The following is a 22,217-nucleotide window of genomic DNA, read 5'->3' as shown; positions in this document are numbered from 1 at the left end:
ACCCTTTTATTATTAAATTGAAATATCGTATCGTATCGTGTGGACTACTCCAACGAATGTGATATTAGGCAGTTTTTATATATTGAAGGCCTATAAATACGGGCTTAAGCCACTATAAACTTGCTGCAGATCAAATATCAATTGCTTGATTGATACTATATATCCTAATAATTTCCTCTTCCTTTGAATCTCTCTCTTTCTCTCGTTTAAGCTTGAGATTGAGAGAGATCAGAAGAAAAAAAGAAGAGAGAGAGAGAGAGAGAGAGAGAGAGAGATGGCTGCAGCTTTAAGTTGGCTTCTTCATTCAGCTTGCCATGTTTTATTGTACCCACAGGTCGACTCAGACTGTAATAGGGTGATGGGCAACCCTAACCCTAGTAATAATATTGAGGGAGATCACCATCCTTCAGGCTCAGGCTCAGGCTCAGACTTAGGAGGAGGTCATGTGATGAAGAAGGTGGTTTCTATTTACTCCAATAAGAGTGCAGAAATAATGCATCCTTCAGGTTCAGGCTCAGGCTCAGGAGGATTTCAGATGCCCCTTCATTACCCTCGCTACACAAAGGCGGACTATGAGAAGATGGAGGAGTGGAAGGTTGACCTGCTCCTCAAGCAATACGGGCTTGCTTTCCAAGGGACCCTTGAACAAAAGAGGGCATATGCAATCGGAGCATTCTTGTGGCCTGATCAGTACTGATATATATCACTCAACAATGTTTATTTTCTTTAATTAATAATTAGTTCGTAATCTCCTATTGTAATATCGGACACGGACGTACCTACCGAGTCACACATTCGATCGATGAATGGACATATGTGTGAGCATGGCGTACCTATTATGTAAGAAATATAGGATAAGAGGCTTCTGATTATGTGCATTTTATGTGTTTTGGTCTGTAATCTGGTGGTATCCTATCTTGTACCTAGTTTCGCAGTCTAGTACTACCTTATTATTATTGTAATTCGACAATTAATTAATATATTTTATATATATATGCCTTGCCTTCTTCACTTATTTTTGCTGTATGTGTGACCAACCAATTAACAGATGTACAACTGAAATGAATACATCATGTCTGTACTCTGTACATGCATTTGAGTGCGAGAGAATGGCGCTAGCTAGCTAGCTACTCAAATTATACAATAATAATTAATTAATTGATTAATAATGTCAGTTTCTTCATTAACATCGCCTTGCCATAATGCCATTGCCAAAGCGTACGTCGGTGTATTTCCATTTCCTAATTAAATGAAGGATGTTTTGCTGAACCCGTAATTGGAGGGCATGATTATTCTTGCTAATTAAGGTACTCTGTCAAGAAGATCCTGGTCAAACTTCTTTCTCTATTATCTTCTTTTTAAAAGCTAGCTGTCCAATAAATTTATGTCACTTGATCATCCGTGTCCGTGATCATGATTATATTCGTAACCGTACCTAACCAAGCTTACATTATATTTAAACAATATGACTACAAAGAAAATGTTGCTGCTGTATACTATATACTATTTACATATATCCTTGGGTGGAGTTAGAGTTTTTGTTTTCTGAGTTTTGATCGTAAAAAAATGAGAATTAAGAGGTCATTTTATTTCTGAATTTGAGGAGAGAGATTTAGATTTCTATGAGTTCGAAGAGTTGTGAGAAATGGACGGAACTGGGTTTTTTGTTTTATGAGTTTCAGTTGTGATTTTTTTTTTTTGCTTAAATGTTAAAATGGTCCCTGTGTTTTATCTCATAGGGCAATTTAGTCCCTGTGTTATCAATTTGGCCAATTTGGTCCTTGTGTTTGTATATGTTAGTCAATGTGGTCCATTCCCTTCAAAATTTAAAATATAAAATATTTAAAATTAATTAAAAAAACTATAATTGATTATAAAATTTTCAATTCAATCTGAAAATGGAAATTTTTAAATAAAAAAAAAAAATTTCACCTTCCCCAATTTCACGCACACACCTCAATCACCTCCCAAACCCAGCCACCCTCACCACCACCACTCCAACCCCAAACCATAGCCACCCTCACCACCATTCCAACCCCACCTAACCACAACTCTCTCTCTCTCTCTCTCTCTCTAACAAATCACGATGATCTTCATAGCCGGTCACCATAACCTTGATGGCTCTACCGCCAATTGATCATCCTCGTTGCAGCAAAAGTCAACGATATTTAGGCCAATGGATCGGAGAGGAGATAGAGATGAAGGGTAGAGTATGAGAAAATCTTAAACATAAGAGAGAAGAAAAATTGCAGCAAGAAAAGAGTAGGCATCAATTCAACTAAGAACCTTTTTTTTTTTCCTACAGGAATCGAGACCATTTGAGGTTGAGGTTGTGTGGGTTTTAATCATTTTAGCATTATTATTATTTGAGTTTAAATCTTTATAATTAATTACAGATTTTTAGATTAATTTTAAATATTTTTATTTATTTATAGGTTTTAACATAATTTTGACGGAAATGATCAAATTTGTTAACAGATACAAACATAGGAACTAAATTGGCCAAATTAATAACACAAGGACTAAATTGACCGATAAGGTAAAATACAGGGACCATTTCGACATTTAAGCTCTTTTTTTTCCTCCCCTTCTTTCCTTTTATAGACGTTTATTGTTTATGGAGCAACTCTATAATAATAATAATAATAATTTTTAAAAAGTAATTTATGGGGCCGCTTCTTAATTTCCGCTCTCTATTTTTCATCTCGAGCTCCACGCCTCCTTGACAATAAATGTCTTAATTAATATATTTATTATAAATAAAAAAGAGAGAGAGGAGAGAAAAAAGAAAGAAAGAAAGAGAGCGAAGAGAGAAGCAAAAGACAAAGTTGTCTAAAGAAACATTATAAATATCAAATGGTGTAGAGTAGTATATAATTATAAAGTTGTATATAATATGGTGAATAAGGTGTTGGAGATGAATGAAGGTGAAAGGAGTTGGAAACCCCTTGTACCGTGTGGACCCAAGCCAACCCAAGGGAATAACATTTTGTTAGTGCACTGCAGTCTTACTTACCACCATGTCCTAGACTCCTAGACTAGACGTAGAATATTATTAGATTTAGATTAGGGGTGACAGCTAGAAACTTCAAGAGAACATCTTCATTATTCTTTCAAGTTTGATGTCTTTCTTTGTTTTTAACACTGATTTGGGCGGCCCTCTCCTGCACTGCGCCCATGCGTGTAATAATTGTCTGAAACGCTCCATTCCCTGCCCACTCCTTAATAAGAAACACACGAATACCAATTAATAAGAAACGTATTCATTCATTCCCTCTCTCCCTTGTAAGTTGTAAGCTACCTTCTTCTGTTCTCTTCACTTCCACAACAGAAGAGAATTAATATATAATTATAAGCAGCAGTTATGATTATGGATCAAAGTAACGATGAGAATCAGAAACTCGTTGCTGTGCCTAAAAAGTATTCGAACAAGTACTTGTTCTACTTGGGCCAGTTGTTGATGAAAAGGACTTTGAAGCTTCTACTCTCAGTGTCTTTGTTGTCTTTGTTTCTTCTTTGCTATTCTTCTTCATCAGGTTTTTGTTTATTTCCCTACTCCTTCACTGAGTTCAATGTTTATTTCTCCACGTTGCTTTTCTCAATCTTCACCCGGGCCCTAGAGAGGAAGTACATGTTTCTCGTTTGTAATGGAATCCTTGCTTTTCTTGCAAAAACTACTACTTCCAAATCCAATGATAATTCTTGCACTTGCAGTTTCAGTTGCAGCACCACCTCTATTAATAATCATAAATCCCACGATGAGTCTCTAGATCAGGACGCCATCGCTTATGCTGCTGGTGAAGATGAAGGGGAATCGCCAACTATACAAAAAGAAGATGACGACGACGGAGATGGACAACAGGAAGAACTTAAAAATGGGACTCTATTGCAGGCAGAAGAAATACCTCAAGCTTTTAGCGCAGAAGAAAAAGGAGAAGGAAGTGAATCTTTGATAAAGCAACGAGAAGAAGAGATGGACACACCAGAGCTGGAAACAAATCATGTTAATGACTACTTAGCCACTACTAGTACAGATGAACTCAACAAAAAATTCGAAGAATTTATAAGAAAAATGAAGGAGGAAATCAGGATTGAAGCTCAACAGCAACCCATTGCCGTTTAACCATTCAGCGAGCAGATGCGCCTCTGCACATACATAAAACTTATACAGTTCAGTTTGTTTAACTCCTCATCATCATCATCATCGTCATCGTCATCGTCATCGTCATCGTCATCGTCATCGTCAGATCAGGTTTTAATTATTTTCTTGTAGCTCTATAGCTGGTGGCTAGCTAGTACTGTAACGTCACTTGGACCTTGTAAACATCTCAAGTGTATGATTATGCATTCCATTTTTATGTCGTTGATTGCTCTTTCCATCCAATCATTTAGGAATGATTTATTTCTGAGTCCTATTAATTTACGGTGATAAGATATATCCATCAAGTCTTCAAAATTCTCTACCACACAACAAGGCCAACGTTGCATTGCCTTGAAGAACTGAAATTGCAGCAAATGGAATGATGTGAAAAAATTATTATCTTTCGAGGGTTGAGGAAATTGCATTAAGATAGCTAGCTGAGGCTGCCCATCAGAATTCAGAATCAGATCAATGCCTCCCTAACTTGACCATCTATCTACGCCCCAAAAAAATATCACTAATAGTAAGTAAATGCATAGGAAAATTAGATATTGTTTGACAACAGACAACATACAACAGGCAAAAACAGTGAGTGAAAACCGACTTTTATTGACAAATTGGTTGGGCCTTTTGTCATCTACTACTGTGTACAGTGCGCAAACCGACTCTTTATTTTTTAGATTTACAATAATCAGGAACATCACCGACACCTCGAACGGGGTCTCTAAATCTCTTGCGAATAGAGGCCCCTTCCCTTTCCGGAATTATGAAAGGAGAGATCTAGAACTAGAACTAGAAGCATTCCAGTTCCTGTCTCTGTCTGCAAATGAGGACAAGACGTGAGTGCCAAATACTTGCCAACAGTTCCAGTACAAATTATGAAAATACTTCTTCAATCAACCAAGGCCTTCATTCAAATACCAAATAGATAAGGATAGGATGTAGGGTCCAATTTTCCAAGACAGACAGTAATACTAATAATAGTTGGGTTTGGTCCAGCACCTCTCTTGGCTCTCTTAGAATGATGGAGAGTTCAGTTAAACTTAAATTGGAATTTGGATTTGGCTGGAGGAGGACATGAGATGACCCCATAATCCAAATCACCACTTTCTATAAGCAACTTTACTTGGTGGCTATCTATTGCAAAACCTTAATCTTGAAAAACTTGCACAATACAAAAACATATTACTACTACTCACAAATAATAAAAAGTGCAGCTAGTATGGTAATTCGCAACACTTCTTCCCCATTTTTATTCTCCTCTTTTTTTTTCTTTTTAAACTAAACAGATTGTGTTGGCATACTTGAATCCAATTTTTATCTCAGTTAAGGGAAAAAAGAACCTATAAACTGGTAAATGCTAAAGAAAGCTACTCCACAGTTTCCAGAAAGAAAGGGCAAGACCACACAAAGGAAGAAACTGTACTTTGCTTCATTTCAAATTTTATCAATGACATATACAGATAGAGCACATCACCTTAGGTAAGTTCCTTTCTCCACTTCCTTTTTGAGTGTTGTGATGTTATACATCAGGAAGTTTAAACAGCAATTTGGCTGAACAGCGATGGATCTTCCAAACATTACACTTTTCTGCTTAATATAAGAGAAATAATGCAAAGCCATATTGTCCTTCCATTGCCTAAACCTTCCAATCATATTTTCTTTAACTCTGTCTATTCTCTAAATTCCAGAAAGCATGTTGCAGTTGCATTTGATACCAATACAGTACACATGAACAACTGCTTCAAATTAGCCCGTAGGGGAAAATGTCAGATCCATAGCAACTCCTTCACATTCTGGCATATTTCTAACCTCATTAAGAATCCTTGTGAGTTGTGTTGTCAATTCCCGGCGAACATAATCAGCACGCTCCTTTGTAATTGATGATTCTGTAAACAGGGTTTCAGTAAGGCAGTGATAATCTTGAAACCATTCATCATCACTAGTTCGAGCAATGTGGTCATCATAAAAATCAAGAGAGCTTTCTTTCCGCCATCTATTTAAATAGTACTTGTCAGGAAGCTGAAAGTAGTTCTTTGCTACAAATACACGCAGAGAATGTCTGCATAACAATCCAGAAGATTCAAACTCTTTACAGGAACAATGAATATGTTCCTCTTCTGGTATCCATATCACAAGACGCTCCCCATCAATCTCCTTAAAGTGGCGCACAAGATATGACCCGTTGGACATTTCAGATACTGCATATTGCATGGCGAGCACAAGTTCATGCTGCAAAGCATTGAAGGCAAAAGGCGTCAGAATACTCCTCACATGCTCTTCAATGGGAATGCATGTTTTAATATGCATATACTGCATCTCTTGACGTGCCTGATTTTGAAAATTGGCAGAAATACCAACCTGCAAGTGTTCAAGCATTAAGAAACCATATCAATTGAAGAACTAAAGGCATATATCAAACATGAAAAGTTTTTACTAAATACCTGCTCAAAAAAGCTACGCAAACATGTTTGTGCACTGAAAACTCCTTTCAAAAATGCATCTACAGACTTTGAATATGTAGTCGTTGCCATACAAGCAAGAAAGTAACCCTTCATATATGACAGAGCCCAGGATGCCCGGAATGAATAAAGTAAAGCAATATGTTTATCTGTAGTAAGCCCAAACATTGAAATCATTTGATTCCATTGAAGCTCGAAATCCTCTGTACTCTCCACCCGATACAACACATCAAACTCAGATTTAAATTCTGCACAGCGAGATCCAAGTGAAACAGAGAACCAGCTGGATACCTTGGGAAGAATATTCCATATAGAAATGACATGTTTAGTGCCTGGTAATTCACTTCTTATTGCATCTCTCAGCCCAGGATCAAGATCAGTTAGAATTGTTTGCGGGCATCTCCCTCTCATGAAACGAACAAAAGTCTGTATGCAAAAAGTACAAATCAATGTCAGGGAGCATATAAGAAGACATGGCTAATCTAAAATCAGTATAGTGGATATTGGATAGAAAACCTGTAAAGCCCACGAGAAGGAACGAGGGGTTTCATCTTGCAAAAGAACACAACCAAAGAAAATGGTCCTTCCATGGTTGTCAATGCCAAGCCATGCTCCAAAAAGCACGCCGTATGTGATTGATTGATACGAAGTGTCAAAATAAACTGCATCACCAAACATAGTGTATGCATGGACTGAATCACCATATGACCATGCAATGTGTTCAACTTTATCATTCTCATCAACTGTAAAATCATAAACGAAGTCTTCATCTGCTTCTTTTGTTCCCTTGCATGCCTCAAGAAGTTCCAATGTATCGTTTTCCCGTTTTTCAGTGAGCAAAGCATCATTTTCTTGAACAACCTTCTTACGATTTTGGACAAAATTTCTAACGTCCCTCTCTAAAAAGGGTAATTGTCCACCTTGAATCCCCTTTTCCAACTCCAACACCTTCACTATGCGATGTATAGGAAATCCAGCTTTAGAAAGTAATAGTATCCGCTCTTGATCCGCCTCATGAATTTTACGATATGCAGGAAGAAGGCGTACTTGGTCATCTTCCAAAAGCTCATGGTTATGGACATTACTGAATTGCACAACAAACCATTGAGAAACCCCATCAACTACCTCCTTGGACAAATACATTTTTGCATCACATCCACACCGAACTGACTTCCTATCCCTGTGGTGTTCTCCTGTCGGCTTCTTCTTCACTGGTGCAAAGCCAGAACGATAACAAACAAAGTCACGCTTATAAATACCCAATTGAGGACTAAGTCGGGACCGCTCTTTCCGAATTGAGAAGCCATTTTTTCTAGCAAAGTTGCCATAATACTCAAATGCATCATCGTCACTCTTAAATACCATTCCAACATAAGGGGAAACCATAGCTTCTGAGCCTGCACTATCATTCTTTACCAATTGGGATGTTATGGATGATGTCTCTTCAGAGTCTCCCTCATATGTCACATAACATTTCCAATCCCCACATGGGCATTGTTGCCGCCGAATCCATATGTTTTTCGATGGTGGAGAAGTCATTTATTACAATTCAATTTAACCGTAAAACTCAACCTTAAGCTACTCCAGTCTTGAGTCACCAAGAAACGTCGCCCGCAGTCTAAACCCTTAAACAAAAACCAAAATTGATAGAAGGAAAAAAAAAAAACAGGGTTTTTGATGGGTTTCACAAAGCGGCAAGTGGTTTAACAGATTGGAGAAAGGAAATCGAACCCCAGAAATATAAAAAAGAGCTTAGAACCGGGCTCAAAAATCACGTACCATTGATAGAATAGGAGAAAGTGTGCTTAAACCCTTGTTCCTTCTTCAACCTCCTCCACAGCTGAGCTGAGTGTCCTCTTTTTTTTGCTTTTCCCTCTCTCTGAAAATTTCCCAAATAATTGTAACCGAAAAAAAAAAACAGAGGGTTTCAATAATGGAAGCAGAAGCAGATTAGATGGGTCAGGCCTGTTAAAGGACTTATTTTACTCTGGGCTGGACTTGGGCATAGTCTTAGTCGGAGTCCAAGTTTGGGCTTTAGTTCTGCAGACCTTGTTAACCGAACAAAAAAACACACACACACACACATTTCTTTTCTTTTGTTGTGATGATTTTGGAGTTTCACCGAAAATAGGATTGGAAGGGACATAAAATAAGGGAAGGGGCGCAATAAAGGGGAAATATTACTTGTTTCTTAAATGCGATTTTCACTGGATGTTGACCCTGGAAGATTCTCTAATAAGTATTTTATGTTAAGGATTTGTTATGTACTTAGTCATTAGATTGCATTCATTAATTGTATTGGTAGTCTCTTAGATGCAATCTAATTGCCGAGATTAGAAGCATGTAACTAATTCTTAACTTAAATACTTAGAGAATGTCTGCAAGTCCAATAGCTACAATTTGTTAGCTTGGTTTAATTTGTGTGTCTTGACCTTGAGGAATTTGTTCTTGGAACTCTTTGTAAAACGAAAGCTCATGGAATGGACGTTGAAAGAGCGGACAAGTGATAGACACACATGGGATGAGAATGGGATGCGTCTGAGTGGATTTCAAATCCCCCCACTAAGTAGCTATTTTCTGTTTGTGGTGAAAAACTACCCAGTTGGAAGCAGCAGAGTCATTCTTGGTTGCTTCTTCTTCTTCATCACTCTCTAGAATCAGTATGAAATATATTGGTATGATCATGTATGTAGAGAGAGGAGCATGTATATATTATAGACCACCATATTCATTTCTCTGCCTCTTTCTTTATTTTCTCATTTTCTGTATAAGGGAAACAACATTTCATTTGAAGCACTACTGCTGGTGGATTGAGGAAAACAGTTTCATCAGGCAAGACATTATATATTGTTTCCTCTTCTCTTTAATTTGTTTACTTTATCATCAAATCATATCGCGTGTTCATTTATATTTGCAGTCTTCAATACAAAAAAAATGGTATCAAAGAAGAGATCCATGTCATTGAGTGTGGATTAAATTCAAAGCACGTGTTTATTTGTACTAGGAAGGAATTCATTTGAATTGATTGCACAAGTATAGTTCCATATTTACGATGAGAATTTGAAATGGATTTTTTGTTTGATTTTTGTCCTCATTGTTAGATTCTTAATCGTAATGACACAGCCAAAGAATGAGTTTGGCAAAAAAGATGTCCCTTTAATCTGCTGATTTTAAATATTTACTGCGTGGATCAAGATTCAAAATAAATACTAAGATATTGCATTTCATGGGATGCATTGTCATTTTGATTTTCAGGTGGGGATCAGTTTCAAGAATATCAATATTTGCCAAGGTGCTGATAACAAATTCACAAAAGAATGGCACTCAAAGGCCTATCAGTTTCAATTGCCGAGGATTGAAATTTTTCGGTGAGATATGCTCTAGTGACCCAAGCAAATTCATTCTAACTGCAATGAGCACTGTTGAATTTTGACCATCAAAAGTTTTGGCTGGAGAAGCTTTGACAGCTGAACTTTTAAGCTAGTGAGAACCAATGTTTAACTTATGTTGTGGTTTGCAGTACTTATATAATTTCAATTTTTCTGTGCAGGTCCTTGCTCAAGCAGATCAACCTTTATATAATGCCCTGATGGCTAGTGATCATGATGATGTTAAACAAGGCTTACTTTCTGAAAAGGAAGAACCTGCTCAACACAATAACGAAACGAACAAGGTCCAGAGAAGAAGAAATCGCCAATATGGTAGCACTTCATGTCCATCATTTAAGAACAGCCTAGAACAAAATGAAGCGGGATCTCAATGTCCTGCAGATTGTGAGCCAATCTATGTGAAACCACAATTTAGTTTAAAGCAAGTAATCTTGTTGTTGGTGGCATACATTGGTGGAGGCACCTTCTGCTTTTTCCTGATGAGGCATCAGATAAAAGGTAAAAAAACGAATGCGATTCTGGATTCCATGTACTTGTGTGTAGTCACAATGAGCACCGTTGGATATGGGGACCTTGTACCCAATAGCATGTTGGCAAAACTAGTTGCATGCTTTTATGTGTTCACAGGCATGGCTCTTGTTGGCTTAATTCTTGGCAAGGCAGCAGATTACATTGTAGAGAAGCAGGAAATCCTTTTGGTTAGAGCCATACACTTCCGGGAAAAAATTGGGCCACCAGAGCTTCTTAAGGAGGTTGAGACCGAGAAAGTCAAGTTCAAATGTGTTACGGTTGGAATCCTTCTTTTGCTGCTTATTATAGTAGGAACTGTCTTCTTATGTCTAGTTGAGAATCTGGAAGTTATGGATGCTTTCTATTGCGTTTGTTCAACCATTACTACTCTAGGCTATGGCGATGAGAGCTTCTCAACTGGAGGAGGTCGAATTTTCGCTGTTTTTTGGATACTGAGCAGTACCATTTGCTTAGCACAATTCTTTCTCTACCTTGCTGAACTATACACTGAAAGAAGGCAAAGATCACTTGTGAAGTGGGTTCTTGCTCGGAGATTGACACTCTCCGATCTTGAGGATGCAGATCTTGATCATGATAAAGTCGTCGGGTATGAATATAATGCCTCTCTTATTTGTAAATGAGATGTATCAATTCTCACGTGGTTTAACTTGTTGGATTTTTTGTATCAGTGCTGCAGAATTTATCGTATATAAGCTAAAGGAGATGGGGAAGATCTGCCAGGAAGATATTTCACTGGTGATGGAAACCTTCAAAAAACTTGACATTGATCATTCAGGAACTTTGACAGCATCTGACCTAGCACCATCTCATTCTCAACCAACTTTTGAGCACACAGCTTAACATTTGCACCATTACCTCGGAAATTGTTACTGTAATTTGTTAACGTATTCATTGAGTTGCATTTGAACAACATGTTGCAACTTGTAAATTCTCAGTTGGTCTTCTTCTTTTTCCTACTATGCAATTCAATTACTTTAATCAAGTCAAGAATGCAACTTCTGGTGACATTTTCTAAGCATGATCATGAAAAGCTACAAGCATGAAATGAAAGACAGGGTTCCCTAAACAGGGACAATAATTATTTCTTCTTTCTGCATGACCATGCTGCCTGCGCTCCTTAACTTAATCTGTGCTTCCTTTCTTCTTAAAATTAGGAAGGCATGAAACAAGGAATTGAAAATTTCCCTGTTAGTGAGAGGGAGAGCTTGCAAGAGTTAAAGTTTCAGCAAACCGGGTAGCAACCGTGATTGTTAATGAGTGGAAGGATGGAAATTTATGCCCAGCGGCTGGAAGATAGAAGACTAATGCAGGTATTTCTTGTCCGAGAAATAAAAAGAAAATTCCAAATAACCCATTTGCAAGAAACCACAATATGTGTCAAACCATGACATAATTCCGTAGTCATTTAATGAAGCTGCAATTTTGTGGAGAAATCCTTTCAAAGACAGAGCAAGAGATCCAATATACAGAACAACAAAGTCGTTTGGTGCTCAGAATCAAACAGGTCTTATCCGGACAGGCAAAGCTGTAAGAAAAAAAAAACAATTAATCAAGAACAAAACATACTAATATTTAAAATCAATACGTACTGAATGTGGAAGTGCTTGAAGCCTTTGGTCATCGCCAAACTAAAGGTGACCTCCTTGCTAGCACTAGGCGGAATGATTACAGAAACACTGTTGTTGTTGAAATTTTCCCAGAATGTTTTAGTCTCCTGCAGTGTTTCGACCACCACTGGCATATTATTCATTTGTTGCTCAAATTGGACGAGGGAGTTCCAAACAATATTGTACCTCCTCTCAGCTGATCGGGCGTCACTGAACTTGCAAATGTACTGTTTGAATCTGTTGTGGGCACGAGCCTTCCTCTGGTTCTTGGTGATACCATTACTGTCAGCCATTAATCAGATTGTCCGCGGTGGATCTGACTTCCTCCGGGTTCTGGGAGATGTTAATAAAACCACCATGCCAGAAGGGGCTATCTCTTTTAAAATGAAGTAGTGCCTCCATCTCCAATCTTTTCTTTATGTTTATAAACCTTTTCTTTTTGGACCTGGTTTTTTCTAGAAATTCTCCAAATCTATTTAGAGATTCTCATGCATGGTTGCACTGGACCTCCGCAGTAACCAATTTCTCTTTCATGTCTAAGTAATTTCTCATTAACAAGTATTCAGCCATGGAACGAAATGGGTGTGTTACAAAGAGGAGAAGTGGATTGCAGAGAAGAAAAACTGACAAGATGAAATGGATTTTGTGTTTCATAAAAGAGAATGAGAAAAACAAAATGGGTACGAAATGGGTCGTGAACTTGTAGGGAAAGACAAAATAAGCCTGAAACCCCATTAGCTGAAACGGTTTCACCTGGATTGCCAGCGTGTAATTTCGCTAACGCATTAACCCAATTTATCTTGTCAGTTTTTCTTTTCTGCAACCCACTTCTCTCTGTAACACACTCATGCCGTTCCATTGTTGAATACTTGTTAATGAGAAATTACTTAGATATGAAAGAGAAATTGGTTACTGCAGAGGTCCAGTGCAACCATGCATGAGAATCTCTAAATAGATTTAGAGAATTTCTAGAAAAAACCAGGTCCAAAAAGAAAAGGTATATAAACATAAAGAAAAGATTGGAGATGGAGGCACTACTTCATTTTAAAAGAGATAGCCCCTTCTGGCATGGTGGTTTCATTAACATCTCCCAGAACCCGGAGGAAGTCAGATCCACCGCGGACAATCTGATTAATGGCTGACAGTAATGGTATCACCAATTTCACCAAGAACCAGAGGAAGGCTCGTGCCCACAACAGATTCAAACAGTACATTTGCAAGTTCAGTGACGCCCGATCAGCTGAGAGGAGGTACAATATTGTTTGGAACTCCCTCGTCCAATTTGAGCAACAAATGAATAATATGCCAGTGGTGGTCGAAACACTGCAGGAGACTAAAACATTCTGGGAAAATTTCAACAACAGTGTTTCTGTAATCATTCCGCCTAGTGCTAGCAATGTCACCTTTAGTTTGGCGATGACCAAAGGCTTCAAGCACTTCCACATTCAGTACGTATTGATTTTAAATGTTAGTATGTTTTGGGTTTTAGGTTCTTGATTAATTGCTTTTTTTTTTTTCCTTACAGCTTTGCCTGTCCGGATAAGACCTGTTTGATTCTGAGCACCAAACGACTTTGTTGTTCTATATATTGGATCTCTTGCTCTGTCTTTGAAAGGATTTCTCCACAAAATTGCAGCTTCATTAAATGACTACGGAATTATGTCATGGTTTGACACATATTGTGGTTTCTTGCAAATGGGTTATTTGGAATTTTCTTTTTATTTCCCGGACAAGAAATACCTGCATTAGTCTTCTATCTTCCAGCCGCTGGGCATAAATTTGTCATTTTCATCCTTCCACTCATTAGCAATCACGGTTGCTACCCGGTTTGCCGAAACTTTAACCAAGTACATAGTGAATATATAATATCAAACAGCTTGCATTGAATTACGATGAAGCCTTTAACTTGCTTGTCAAGAAGATGAAACACAATTCCTTGTTTAATTGATCTTCAACTCAATTTAACCAAAAAAAGAATATAAAAATATGTACATCTACCAAGTTGCCAAATTTACAGGGATTGCTATTTGGGGGAGATCAAGGCTCCTAGAGCTTTACTGAAGTTATAAAGGATATGGCTGCAGAAGAGATTTGTACAAAAATTGGGCGAGAAATTGAGAGTCACTGCATGTCTTCTGGAACACAGGGTGGGTAGGGACGTAGGTGTGTTTAGTTATTGAGATTTTTTGGTACCCTAATCGTACCTTATATGGCTAAAATATCATCAACTTTCGTCACTACTCAATACTCTTTGTCATGCTCATGTCCAAATCTCCATAACCAAATATGCATAAAATGCAGAATCTTGAAATCAAGAAACTAATTTATGACAAGAGAGATGCATTGGCTGCACAATATGCTGCAGAAGCAACTCTTGGAATGCTTCATGCAAATCAAAAGGACGATGAATCTCCTCCTATTGAGTCTGTCATCTCTCCTATTGAAATGCATAAGGATGAGGCAAACGAATTTTCATCTATAAAACCAATTCATGCATTATATATGAGCATGAGGAGGGCTCATCACAGAGTTTTACATTCCCTTTTGGCATTTCTTCAGATTGCAGCGCTTCTTCAAGCAGAAAGGATATTGAGAAGTGCATTAGAAAGGGCTCTAATAGTTGAAGAGGTTCAAAAACCACAACTTCGAATTGAAGAGACAGATTGAGATCTGCCAGGCATGATTGATTGACTTCCTAGCAGAAAATTCTAGTAACTTCTTAGGATTTTTGGAAAGCAGTGGTGGATTTTTGAAAATTCTAGTAACTTCCCAGCCAAGGGCTTCTAAGTGCAACAGGCCAAATTTAGACAATGAAACAGCCAATGTAGCTAAAAAGAGCAAATAGCCTCAGAAAGAATCTGGTTCTGGAGAACTTAGGTTGAAAAATGGCTGATGGGCATTTAGAAAAAAAGTTGTTGATAATAGTGAAAAGGAGAACATAGAAATGACGGCAAATACTGATACTAATAAGACCAGCTGTGACAATATGGTCTCAAGGTCCTAAATCTAAGGATGATACTAACAAAGGAGAACAGAGAAATAAAGGCAAATACCGTAGAAATTCAAGCTCAAGACGGTCTGTAGTTATGAATCACTTCTACTTACTCCTATTACTGTTATAGGGGAAACAAAACATTCACAATTATCCAGAACCTAGTTCCAGCAACATTCTTTTCAATACTATTAACCAAAACAAGAAAATATAAATATGTACGACTCTACTAAGTTGCCCACAATTTTACAGGTAATTAGGAAAATTCTCAACCCCATCTTACTGAATTATTTTACCTAGAGAAAAAAGATTTACGATTAGAGATACCAGATATGTGTAGTTGTGGGTTTAATGAAAATCACTCACAAGATTAAGAACAGCCAAGCTCGATCTCAGCATCCGCAGGGGAAAAGCTGCAAGAAAAAAGGTAATCAATCAATAACCTAAACCCAAAACATACTAACATTTAAAATTTAATTAATTAATTAATTAGTAATCCTTACTGGATGAAGAGATCGGTGAAGCCTTTCGTCTGGCCATGCTTGTCAAGGTAGAGGTGACTTTCTCAGACCAGTGGGTGGAACGAGGAGCATTATCGTACAGCTGATCTGGAGGCTCTGAACTGGACCTCCAAAGAATACAATTCACCTTCTAGTATGCATCCACGCCTCATTTAGGTTAAAGAGAAGAGAAGCTGAGAAGAACCAAATGGGTGTTTGGGTTTTATAGAAGAGAATGTGAGAATAACTGTGACCTCAATCCATGCCAAATAACCCTGAAACCCCATTCGCTGAACTGATTCACCCAGATTGCCAGCGTGGCGTTTCACTAACACAATAACTCATGGGCCCAATGGCACATGCCCTCCAGAGTACCTAGCCCAAACTATTTTGGGCTTTCATGTTCAACTTTCCTATGGGGTTGTTAATTGTTTGGAAATTTGGGCCGCCATATTATTTTGGAATTTTTATCTACGAGTTCACCAAAAATTGCAAGAAGTGAATTTATTTGGGGAAATAGCCCAAAATGCCACCATTTTTATAATTCTAACTGAAAATACCACCCATTTTTAAAAATTTTGGAACTATCACCTATAAATATAAAATTATTGTACCCTTATTGCACAGATATCACTTTTGCTGAAATTTTATTGCCTCTGTTTTGCTGAAGTTCTCTCTCGCCCTTGTCTCTTCGCTGCCTCTGTTTCTCTTCACTCTCCAGGCTCCGAATCCGTGGTCCTTCACTCAGCTCCGACTGTCTCTTCTCTCTTCCTCTCCCAGCGACAGGTACTGTTCATCGGGATTTTGTTACAGTTTAAGGGTTTCTCTGTAGTTGGTTTAGGGTTTATGCATTTCTCTGAAATTGGTTGTGGGGTTTGTTCGAAATTGGTTGAAGGTTTAGGGGTTTCGCTGAAATTAGTGTATGGGTTTGTTCGAAATTGGTTGAAGGTTTAGGGGTTTCTCTCTGAAATTGGTTTAGGGGTTTCATCGAAATTGTTTTAGGGGTTTGTCTGAAATGATCTGAGTATGATGATTCCTTGTTTCAAACAGTGAATGGGTTTGTTCTTTGTGGACTGATGCTTGCACTGCTGTTGTGTTGCTGTTGCTGTTGCTATTGCTGTCGTATTGTGTTTTTTTGCTAGTGTATTGCTAATGTAGTGATGTTGTGTTGGCATTTTAGTGCAGTTGTATTTTTAGTTTTAGTATGGTTTTATTATGGTTTTTGTAGCAGTTATTGAATGGTATTTGGTGGCTTAGTATGAGTCTTTATGAGCATTGCATTTAACCTTCTTAGAAGTCTAATTGGTATCTATTTTGTTTGTTGAAGATGATATCTAAAGTGTAAGACAATTAACCTGTGTATGGTGATTTCTTCTCTGTGGATCATTACCAAAAAATACTCGCTGATTATAGTTTACGTAGAAAATGTGGCCATGAAAAGAATTTGTGGCTAAAACTCCATGATGGAAGCAACCATTTTGAAATATCTTAAGCAAACTGTTGGTGGCTTGCTAAATTCCTTAATTTTTTTCTCTTTATCTTCCAACGAGGTAGCGACCCTTCACATTACACTCAATTGTGCAAAGGATTTGCATGGTTGTCTGATGGAATCGAAGAATAATTTACATAGAAAGAATTTCCTTTGTTATCGTTCGTAGTTTTTCATATATGAAAGAAACTTCTAGATTGATAAAATATCTCAAGACAGAGTTTGACAAAATCAAGTATTGTATAAATATTTGAACTTGTAAACTCCCAACCATATCATACTTTTTGTTTGAGAATAATGCTTGTTAATTCGACATATTTTTTTATAACTTTGTTTACTAAGTTTAGGGCTTGCATATTGGATATGGATGAGTTTTGTTTAGAACCATATGTGGTGTAATATGAGTTGTTTAAAAGTTTGCTGTTTTGTGCTTGATCATTGTGTGCTTAAAAGAAAGCGGGAAATGAGTGAAGATGGGAACCTACCACCAGCAGCTGTGGTTTAGAGAAATGGGGACATTGATTTTGCTATAAGCTAACTGTTTAAGCTTTTGCTTTTGTTGTTTGTGTATGGATACTTAGAGAAGTCTGTTTATGAGGAGAACTTATAATTTTGTAATTGTACATGTCTTACAAACATTTTATACCGTTTTGATGGTTTATTTATGAATTTATCTTTGATTTTTTGTTAAGAAAAAACTGAAGGGATGGTGCCAATTTCTTTCATTTTCTTACATTTGAAAGGAGGGCCATAGTAGAGTCAGTATTGTGGTTGCCACTAATTCATAGGATGTTCCATTACATTATACCTTGAAGTGAATAAATTGTTTCCCGATATCTTGTTGTTTTTTTAAACTCTTTCTAGTCAGATAGATTTATATTGTTACTCCTGAATTGTTGTCAATTAGGCTTGTGCTACCGCACATTCCCATTCTAGCTGAAGCTGTCTCATGATTAGATGGTGTGATTATATGGTGTGTTGAGATGTGTGTTTAGATATTATATTATGCAGGAGTGGTAGAGTACTGGTGTGTTGAAACTTGGCTTTGAGCCATTAAATGAGGAGGTCAGTTGTAAATAGCTGGGGTTTTGTTTATGATATGTATTTTTTTCAATTTGTTTCACTTCATATCCTATAATAGGCTGTTCATAAGTGGTGATTGTTTATTGCTTGTTATTGTGTAGATTGCAACCGACTGAAATTCTGTTTATAATATTGGCATGCAGGGAAATATGGTTGGTGAAATGAAGTTGATGATTGCGGAGGAACAAAAATTCCAAGGGAAAGCATTGTCGTTATCCCATACGAAGACGGCAATCACTACGATCAAGGAGAAATTCACTGAACAACAGCTGCAAATGTTTGAACAGAGTTGTTTTGGTCATCTCCTAGGGATTGAGGACCTCAAGTGGACTTCTCCGATTGTCCACGGGTTGCTGCTCAGGAAAGCTGATCCCAAGACAGTTTCCCAACTGAACGGGATCAAATTCATTGTTGGCAAGAAGGTCATCCAATTCACGGCGCAGCAATTTTGCATCGTGACAGGGCTAAGGTTTGGAAACCTTCCCTTTATTCCGATTCCCACGAATGAGAACTGCTCATTGAAACGGAAGTACTTTGCCAACGATAAAACTGTGAACCTGTTGGAATTAGAAAAGGCCTTCCTCGAATGCGATGATGTGGACGATGTATTCAAGCTTGGATTCTTATACTTTGCTGTCTTTGTGCTGTTGGGCAGCGAAAAAAATGTCCACATTGACATGCGATATTTGAAGTTGGCGGAAGACCTTGAAGACTTTGGGAAGTATCCATGGGGTGCTGTGTCTTATGCGAAGACAAATGCGTCACTGCTGAGGGCACTTTGTGCAGATTACCAGCGAGTGAAAGTGCCCACAAAAACTGCCAAAACAAAAAAATCTGAAAAGAAACCAACAACAACGGCAACCGGTAGACCAAGAGAGTACCACCTCAAAGGTTTTCCCTATGCACTTCAGGTGAGCAAATGTCCATTGATGTTGAAGTTAAATTGCATTTGTTTACAATGACTGACCTTTTATTCCTGAAACCAGATTTGGGCGTATGAGGTGTTTCCAGCGTTGGCTGCACTACATTTGGTGGTGCACGAAGAAAATGCGCACATCCCTCGTTTACTACATTGGAGGAGCAATAGTTCGCCGCGTTTTTATGAGCTAATGAGCCAAGTATTCGAGAACCGTGAGGTTAGTTCAGTTTTTAATGATAATGTTCGGGATATGAAAATATAATATAATTACTTTACTTATATGTATATTGTATGTGTAAATTGCAGGTTGATGTGCAGCTTCTCCGGCCATCTGTGATGGACAAGCAGCAGCCGTATTGGACTTGGGGTGACAGTGCTGACGACAGTGAAGAACTTGTTGACTTGTTGGGCGATGACGCTGAACAACAAACCGGCACTTCTGCCTCTGTAGAAGAAAAAGAGAAGGACATTGACGAAACTGCAAGCCTTCCGTCGTCTTCTAAGGCAAGCATTACATTTTTTTGAAGATATACGTCATATTACAATAGGAAAATAACTGCTGTATAGTTGCAATATTTTGTGGCCTGCATAGTAACACATGCATTATAACTTAGTGCAGGGTACAGTCGTGTCCAGAGAGTTACGCACTTTGAAGCGTGACTTTCAAAGGACAAAGGATGAATTGGCCAAAGTTTCCCTATCAAATCGAGCACTTTGCGACAGAGTGCATCAGTTGGAAGACAAGGTACGGAAGGAGTCAATGAAAGCTGAAAAAGAGTTCGAAAAAAATACAAAGTGTGTGGAGGATTTCCGCAACACCCTGGCTTCAATGGAGCATTATTTTAAGTTGGAGATAGAGCAGCTGAAAAAACAAAATGGTGGGGTGAATGAAGCTGCGGAAGGACATGAGGACCTCGGTAGTCCTCATATGAATGAAGGAGGCAACAATGACTTGTCGCCATTACATGCCTATGTAAGTCCGCCGACAGAACCGGCAGTAATGGAAACACAAGTCCCCGGTGATGGAGCCGAACCTTCCGCAGCCATGGTAGTTGAAGAGGCAAAAATGGCCGCTTCAGTTCCTCACTTAGAAGTGCATGAAGTAGCTGACCCGGCACAATCCGAGAAGCTGCCTACCCCGGAAGATGTGGCCGGGTGTGACGAAATCTGCCAAAGAGTCATGAAGCTGTTAGAAGATTGGAAAATCACTAAGAGTATGCCATCGGGAGGTTTGATGAATCCTCCAAGTCTACCCACAGTTACTATGGCTGGTGATGAAGAAGGTAGTTCAAGTGTTGAAAAAAAAAGAAGTGGAAGGTAAAGGGTGCAGACAGAAGCGCCCGACGCAGACATTGTTGAGCCCATTTACAGATCCTTTGAGGAAGAAGAGGACGATGACTGTGTCGGCTGCGACTGAAACCCCGCCATGTTTTGATCCATCCAAATCCTTGCCCATTGAAGATGTGAAGGCAGTACTACAGTTTTGCAGTGCCTGGAAAAGCGATATCAGGTTACGATTCTTGACCTTTCAATTCCAATATTCATCCTATTCTACTATGTAGTCATACACTAATGAGAGAATGCAGAGTTTGCTTTAATATACATGTGTATTTTTTTCATCAACAAAGTCATATTTATGACATGACTACACAAGTAACCGTTGCAAGTTTGCCTTTTGTAGTGCGGAGGTGCAGCTGGAATCATTTTCAGTGGGCGCTGATTTTTTCTACAGACTTGTCGATGAAACCGAATGGATGAGCTCAAGGGTAACGATACACAAAGCTGTACTTTATTACGATAATTCAATTGTTTTCTCACCTTTTTTAAGTGTTGAGTTGTATGAAATTGTGCTAATATTATATGTGTCAACTTTCAGCACCTGGACATGGCAACCTTTCTTATCCGCAAAAGGCAACTATCTCATCCGTTGGTTTTTTGAACGGACTGGACAACGGCAGATTGTTGCTTGCAGGTAAACATGTAACCATTGTGCAGCAATTTGTGCTTCATTTGCTGTCGGTTGTGCTTTTCTAATATGCCTTCATTTAAATTTGTGCAGCAATTTCTAGAGCCGTTCAAACCGACTGGCAGGAAACGTGGATCGAAGAAGGCAGCTGCTTCAAACACCGTTGACCTTCCAGCCAGCAAGCTGAAGAATTTACATCACTTTGTGCGTGGTACATGGCAACACGGGTATGCCCAAGCTTGGACAAAAGTCCGGAAGGTGTATTTTCCATATAATCTGAAAGGGTCTCACTGGGTTGCAATCGAACTTGATTTCGTCAGACATACTGCAACTGTGTATGACTCCTATATTGATTATACGAAACGTTCAAAGCTGGTTACGCTTCTGCACCCTATTAGCGATACGCTGGCACGAGTGCTGTTCGATATGCATTTTTATGATGATTCTGAGGTTGAAGAGGTGAAGCAAAAGGGGCTGACGATGTCGATGTATACGCCATTCTCAGTGTGCAGCATTGCAGATGTGCCACAACAACGAGATGGGTAACGTTTGTGAATTTTGTGCTGTTTATCCAAATTTGACATAACTGCAGTTCTAATTTCCCAACTAATTGGCCTCACAGTGCGTCTTGCGGAATCTTGACCGTCAAATTCATCGAGCATCTCAGTGCTGGGATGTCGGTAGATAAAGTTGACCCTTTGAAGATCAAATATTACCGACTCAAGCTTGCAATTGAGGGTTTAAGGGGGGAGGCATATTTATGAGGTAAATTTCTTCATGTCCGTTAATTCACCTCACGCTGTAAGTTTCTTTTCGGCTGTCTATGCCAACACAAATACAAAAACTGATTTGGTACTATGAACTGATTTGGCAGTATGATATTTGGCAATATGAACAATGAACTGATTTGGTGGCAGTTACAAATGAACATAGTCTTCATTCTGGAACTGCCCTTCATAAATGCCTTCATCTGCACTGAACCCAATTGTTATTGCAGGTCGGTCTCAACCAAGGGTTGATTGCAATATTCCAACCAAGATGACCATACACTGTTATTTGATGTAGGTTTTTTTGTATGACATGGCTTTGCTTTAATTGGTTTGGTTGTTCCAAGTTTTATGTTCTGGTTTATCTCACA

General features: G+C 38.4%; 2 protein-coding genes, 4 long non-coding RNA genes and 1 pseudogene across 9 annotated transcripts; 5 read left to right on the top strand and 2 right to left on the bottom strand.

Annotated features, from left to right (window-relative positions):
- Positions 1–4,813: 4,813 nt before the first annotated feature.
- Positions 4,814–8,489, bottom strand: LOC117623800 (putative protein FAR1-RELATED SEQUENCE 10). 4 transcript variants are annotated; one of them, XR_004585227.1, is made up of 4 exons: positions 7,120–8,489; positions 6,586–7,029; positions 5,619–6,502; positions 4,814–4,961 (listed from the first exon to the last, which is right to left on the bottom strand). XR_004585227.1 is itself a non-coding variant. In XM_034354783.1 (4 exons), exons 2-4 carry the CDS (start codon positions 8,140–8,142, stop codon positions 5,891–5,893), a joined length of 2,079 nt encoding a protein of 692 aa, XP_034210674.1. In that variant the 5' UTR covers positions 8,143–8,228; positions 8,383–8,480; the 3' UTR covers positions 5,552–5,890. The 4 variants fall into 4 exon arrangements, 3 of the variants coding, with proteins under 3 accessions (XP_034210674.1, XP_034210675.1, XP_034210676.1); XM_034354783.1 differs by lacking the exon at positions 4,814–4,961 and having other exon boundaries at positions 5,552–6,502; positions 7,120–8,228; positions 8,383–8,480; XM_034354784.1 differs by lacking the exon at positions 4,814–4,961 and having other exon boundaries at positions 5,552–6,502; positions 7,120–8,221; positions 8,383–8,477.
- Positions 8,490–10,192: 1,703 nt separating this feature from the next.
- Positions 10,193–11,469, top strand: LOC117625841 (annotated as a pseudogene).
- A 3,701-nt stretch (positions 11,470–15,170) lies between these two features.
- LOC117625842 lies at positions 15,171–15,858 on the bottom strand. Its single transcript, XR_004585451.1, has 2 exons — positions 15,626–15,858; positions 15,171–15,535 (listed from the first exon to the last, which is right to left on the bottom strand). It is a non-coding gene; the product is annotated as an uncharacterized LOC117625842 (long non-coding RNA).
- Positions 15,859–16,239: 381 nt separating this feature from the next.
- LOC117624103 lies at positions 16,240–18,995 on the top strand. The gene is made up of 3 exons (XM_034355236.1): positions 16,240–16,408; positions 18,338–18,931; positions 18,981–18,995. The coding sequence occupies exons 2-3, from the start codon at positions 18,344–18,346 to the stop codon at positions 18,993–18,995; spliced, it is 603 nt and encodes a 200-aa protein (XP_034211127.1). The 5' UTR covers positions 16,240–16,408; positions 18,338–18,343.
- Positions 18,996–19,045: 50 nt separating this feature from the next.
- On the top strand, positions 19,046–19,573 carry LOC117626699. The gene is made up of 3 exons (XR_004585614.1): positions 19,046–19,105; positions 19,181–19,330; positions 19,420–19,573. It is a non-coding gene; the product is annotated as an uncharacterized LOC117626699 (long non-coding RNA).
- A 957-nt stretch (positions 19,574–20,530) lies between these two features.
- Positions 20,531–21,042, top strand: LOC117626393. Its single transcript, XR_004585556.1, has 3 exons — positions 20,531–20,623; positions 20,795–20,879; positions 20,990–21,042. It is a non-coding gene; the product is annotated as an uncharacterized LOC117626393 (long non-coding RNA).
- A 379-nt stretch (positions 21,043–21,421) lies between these two features.
- LOC117626392 lies at positions 21,422–22,150 on the top strand. The gene is made up of 3 exons (XR_004585555.1): positions 21,422–21,621; positions 21,702–21,844; positions 22,077–22,150. It is a non-coding gene; the product is annotated as an uncharacterized LOC117626392 (long non-coding RNA).
- Positions 22,151–22,217: the final 67 nt, after the last annotated feature.

This window comes from Prunus dulcis, chromosome 4 (assembly GCF_902201215.1).
Source record: "Prunus dulcis chromosome 4, ALMONDv2, whole genome shotgun sequence".
NCBI lineage: Eukaryota > Viridiplantae > Streptophyta > Magnoliopsida > Rosales > Rosaceae > Prunus > Prunus dulcis.
This window is presented reverse-complemented; position numbering and strand designations above follow the sequence as displayed.

What these genes read in the sequence shown, in the direction of transcription:
- LOC117623800 (XM_034354783.1), bottom strand. Translation starts at nt 8,142, where the DNA reads ATGACTTCTCCACCATCGAAAAACATATGGATTCGGCGGCAACAATGC. An exon ending in CCTTCTCGTGGGCTTTACAG is followed by an intron (nt 7,030 to 7,119) that starts GTTTTCTATCCA and finishes TTTTGCATACAG; the next exon opens with ACTTTTGTTCGTTTCATGAG. An exon ending in TGCGTAGCTTTTTTGAGCAG is followed by an intron (nt 6,503 to 6,585) that starts GTATTTAGTAAA and finishes GAACACTTGCAG; the next exon opens with GTTGGTATTTCTGCCAATTT.
- LOC117624103 (XM_034355236.1), top strand. Translation starts at nt 18,344, where the DNA reads ATGGTTGGTGAAATGAAGTTGATGATTGCGGAGGAACAAAAATTCCAA.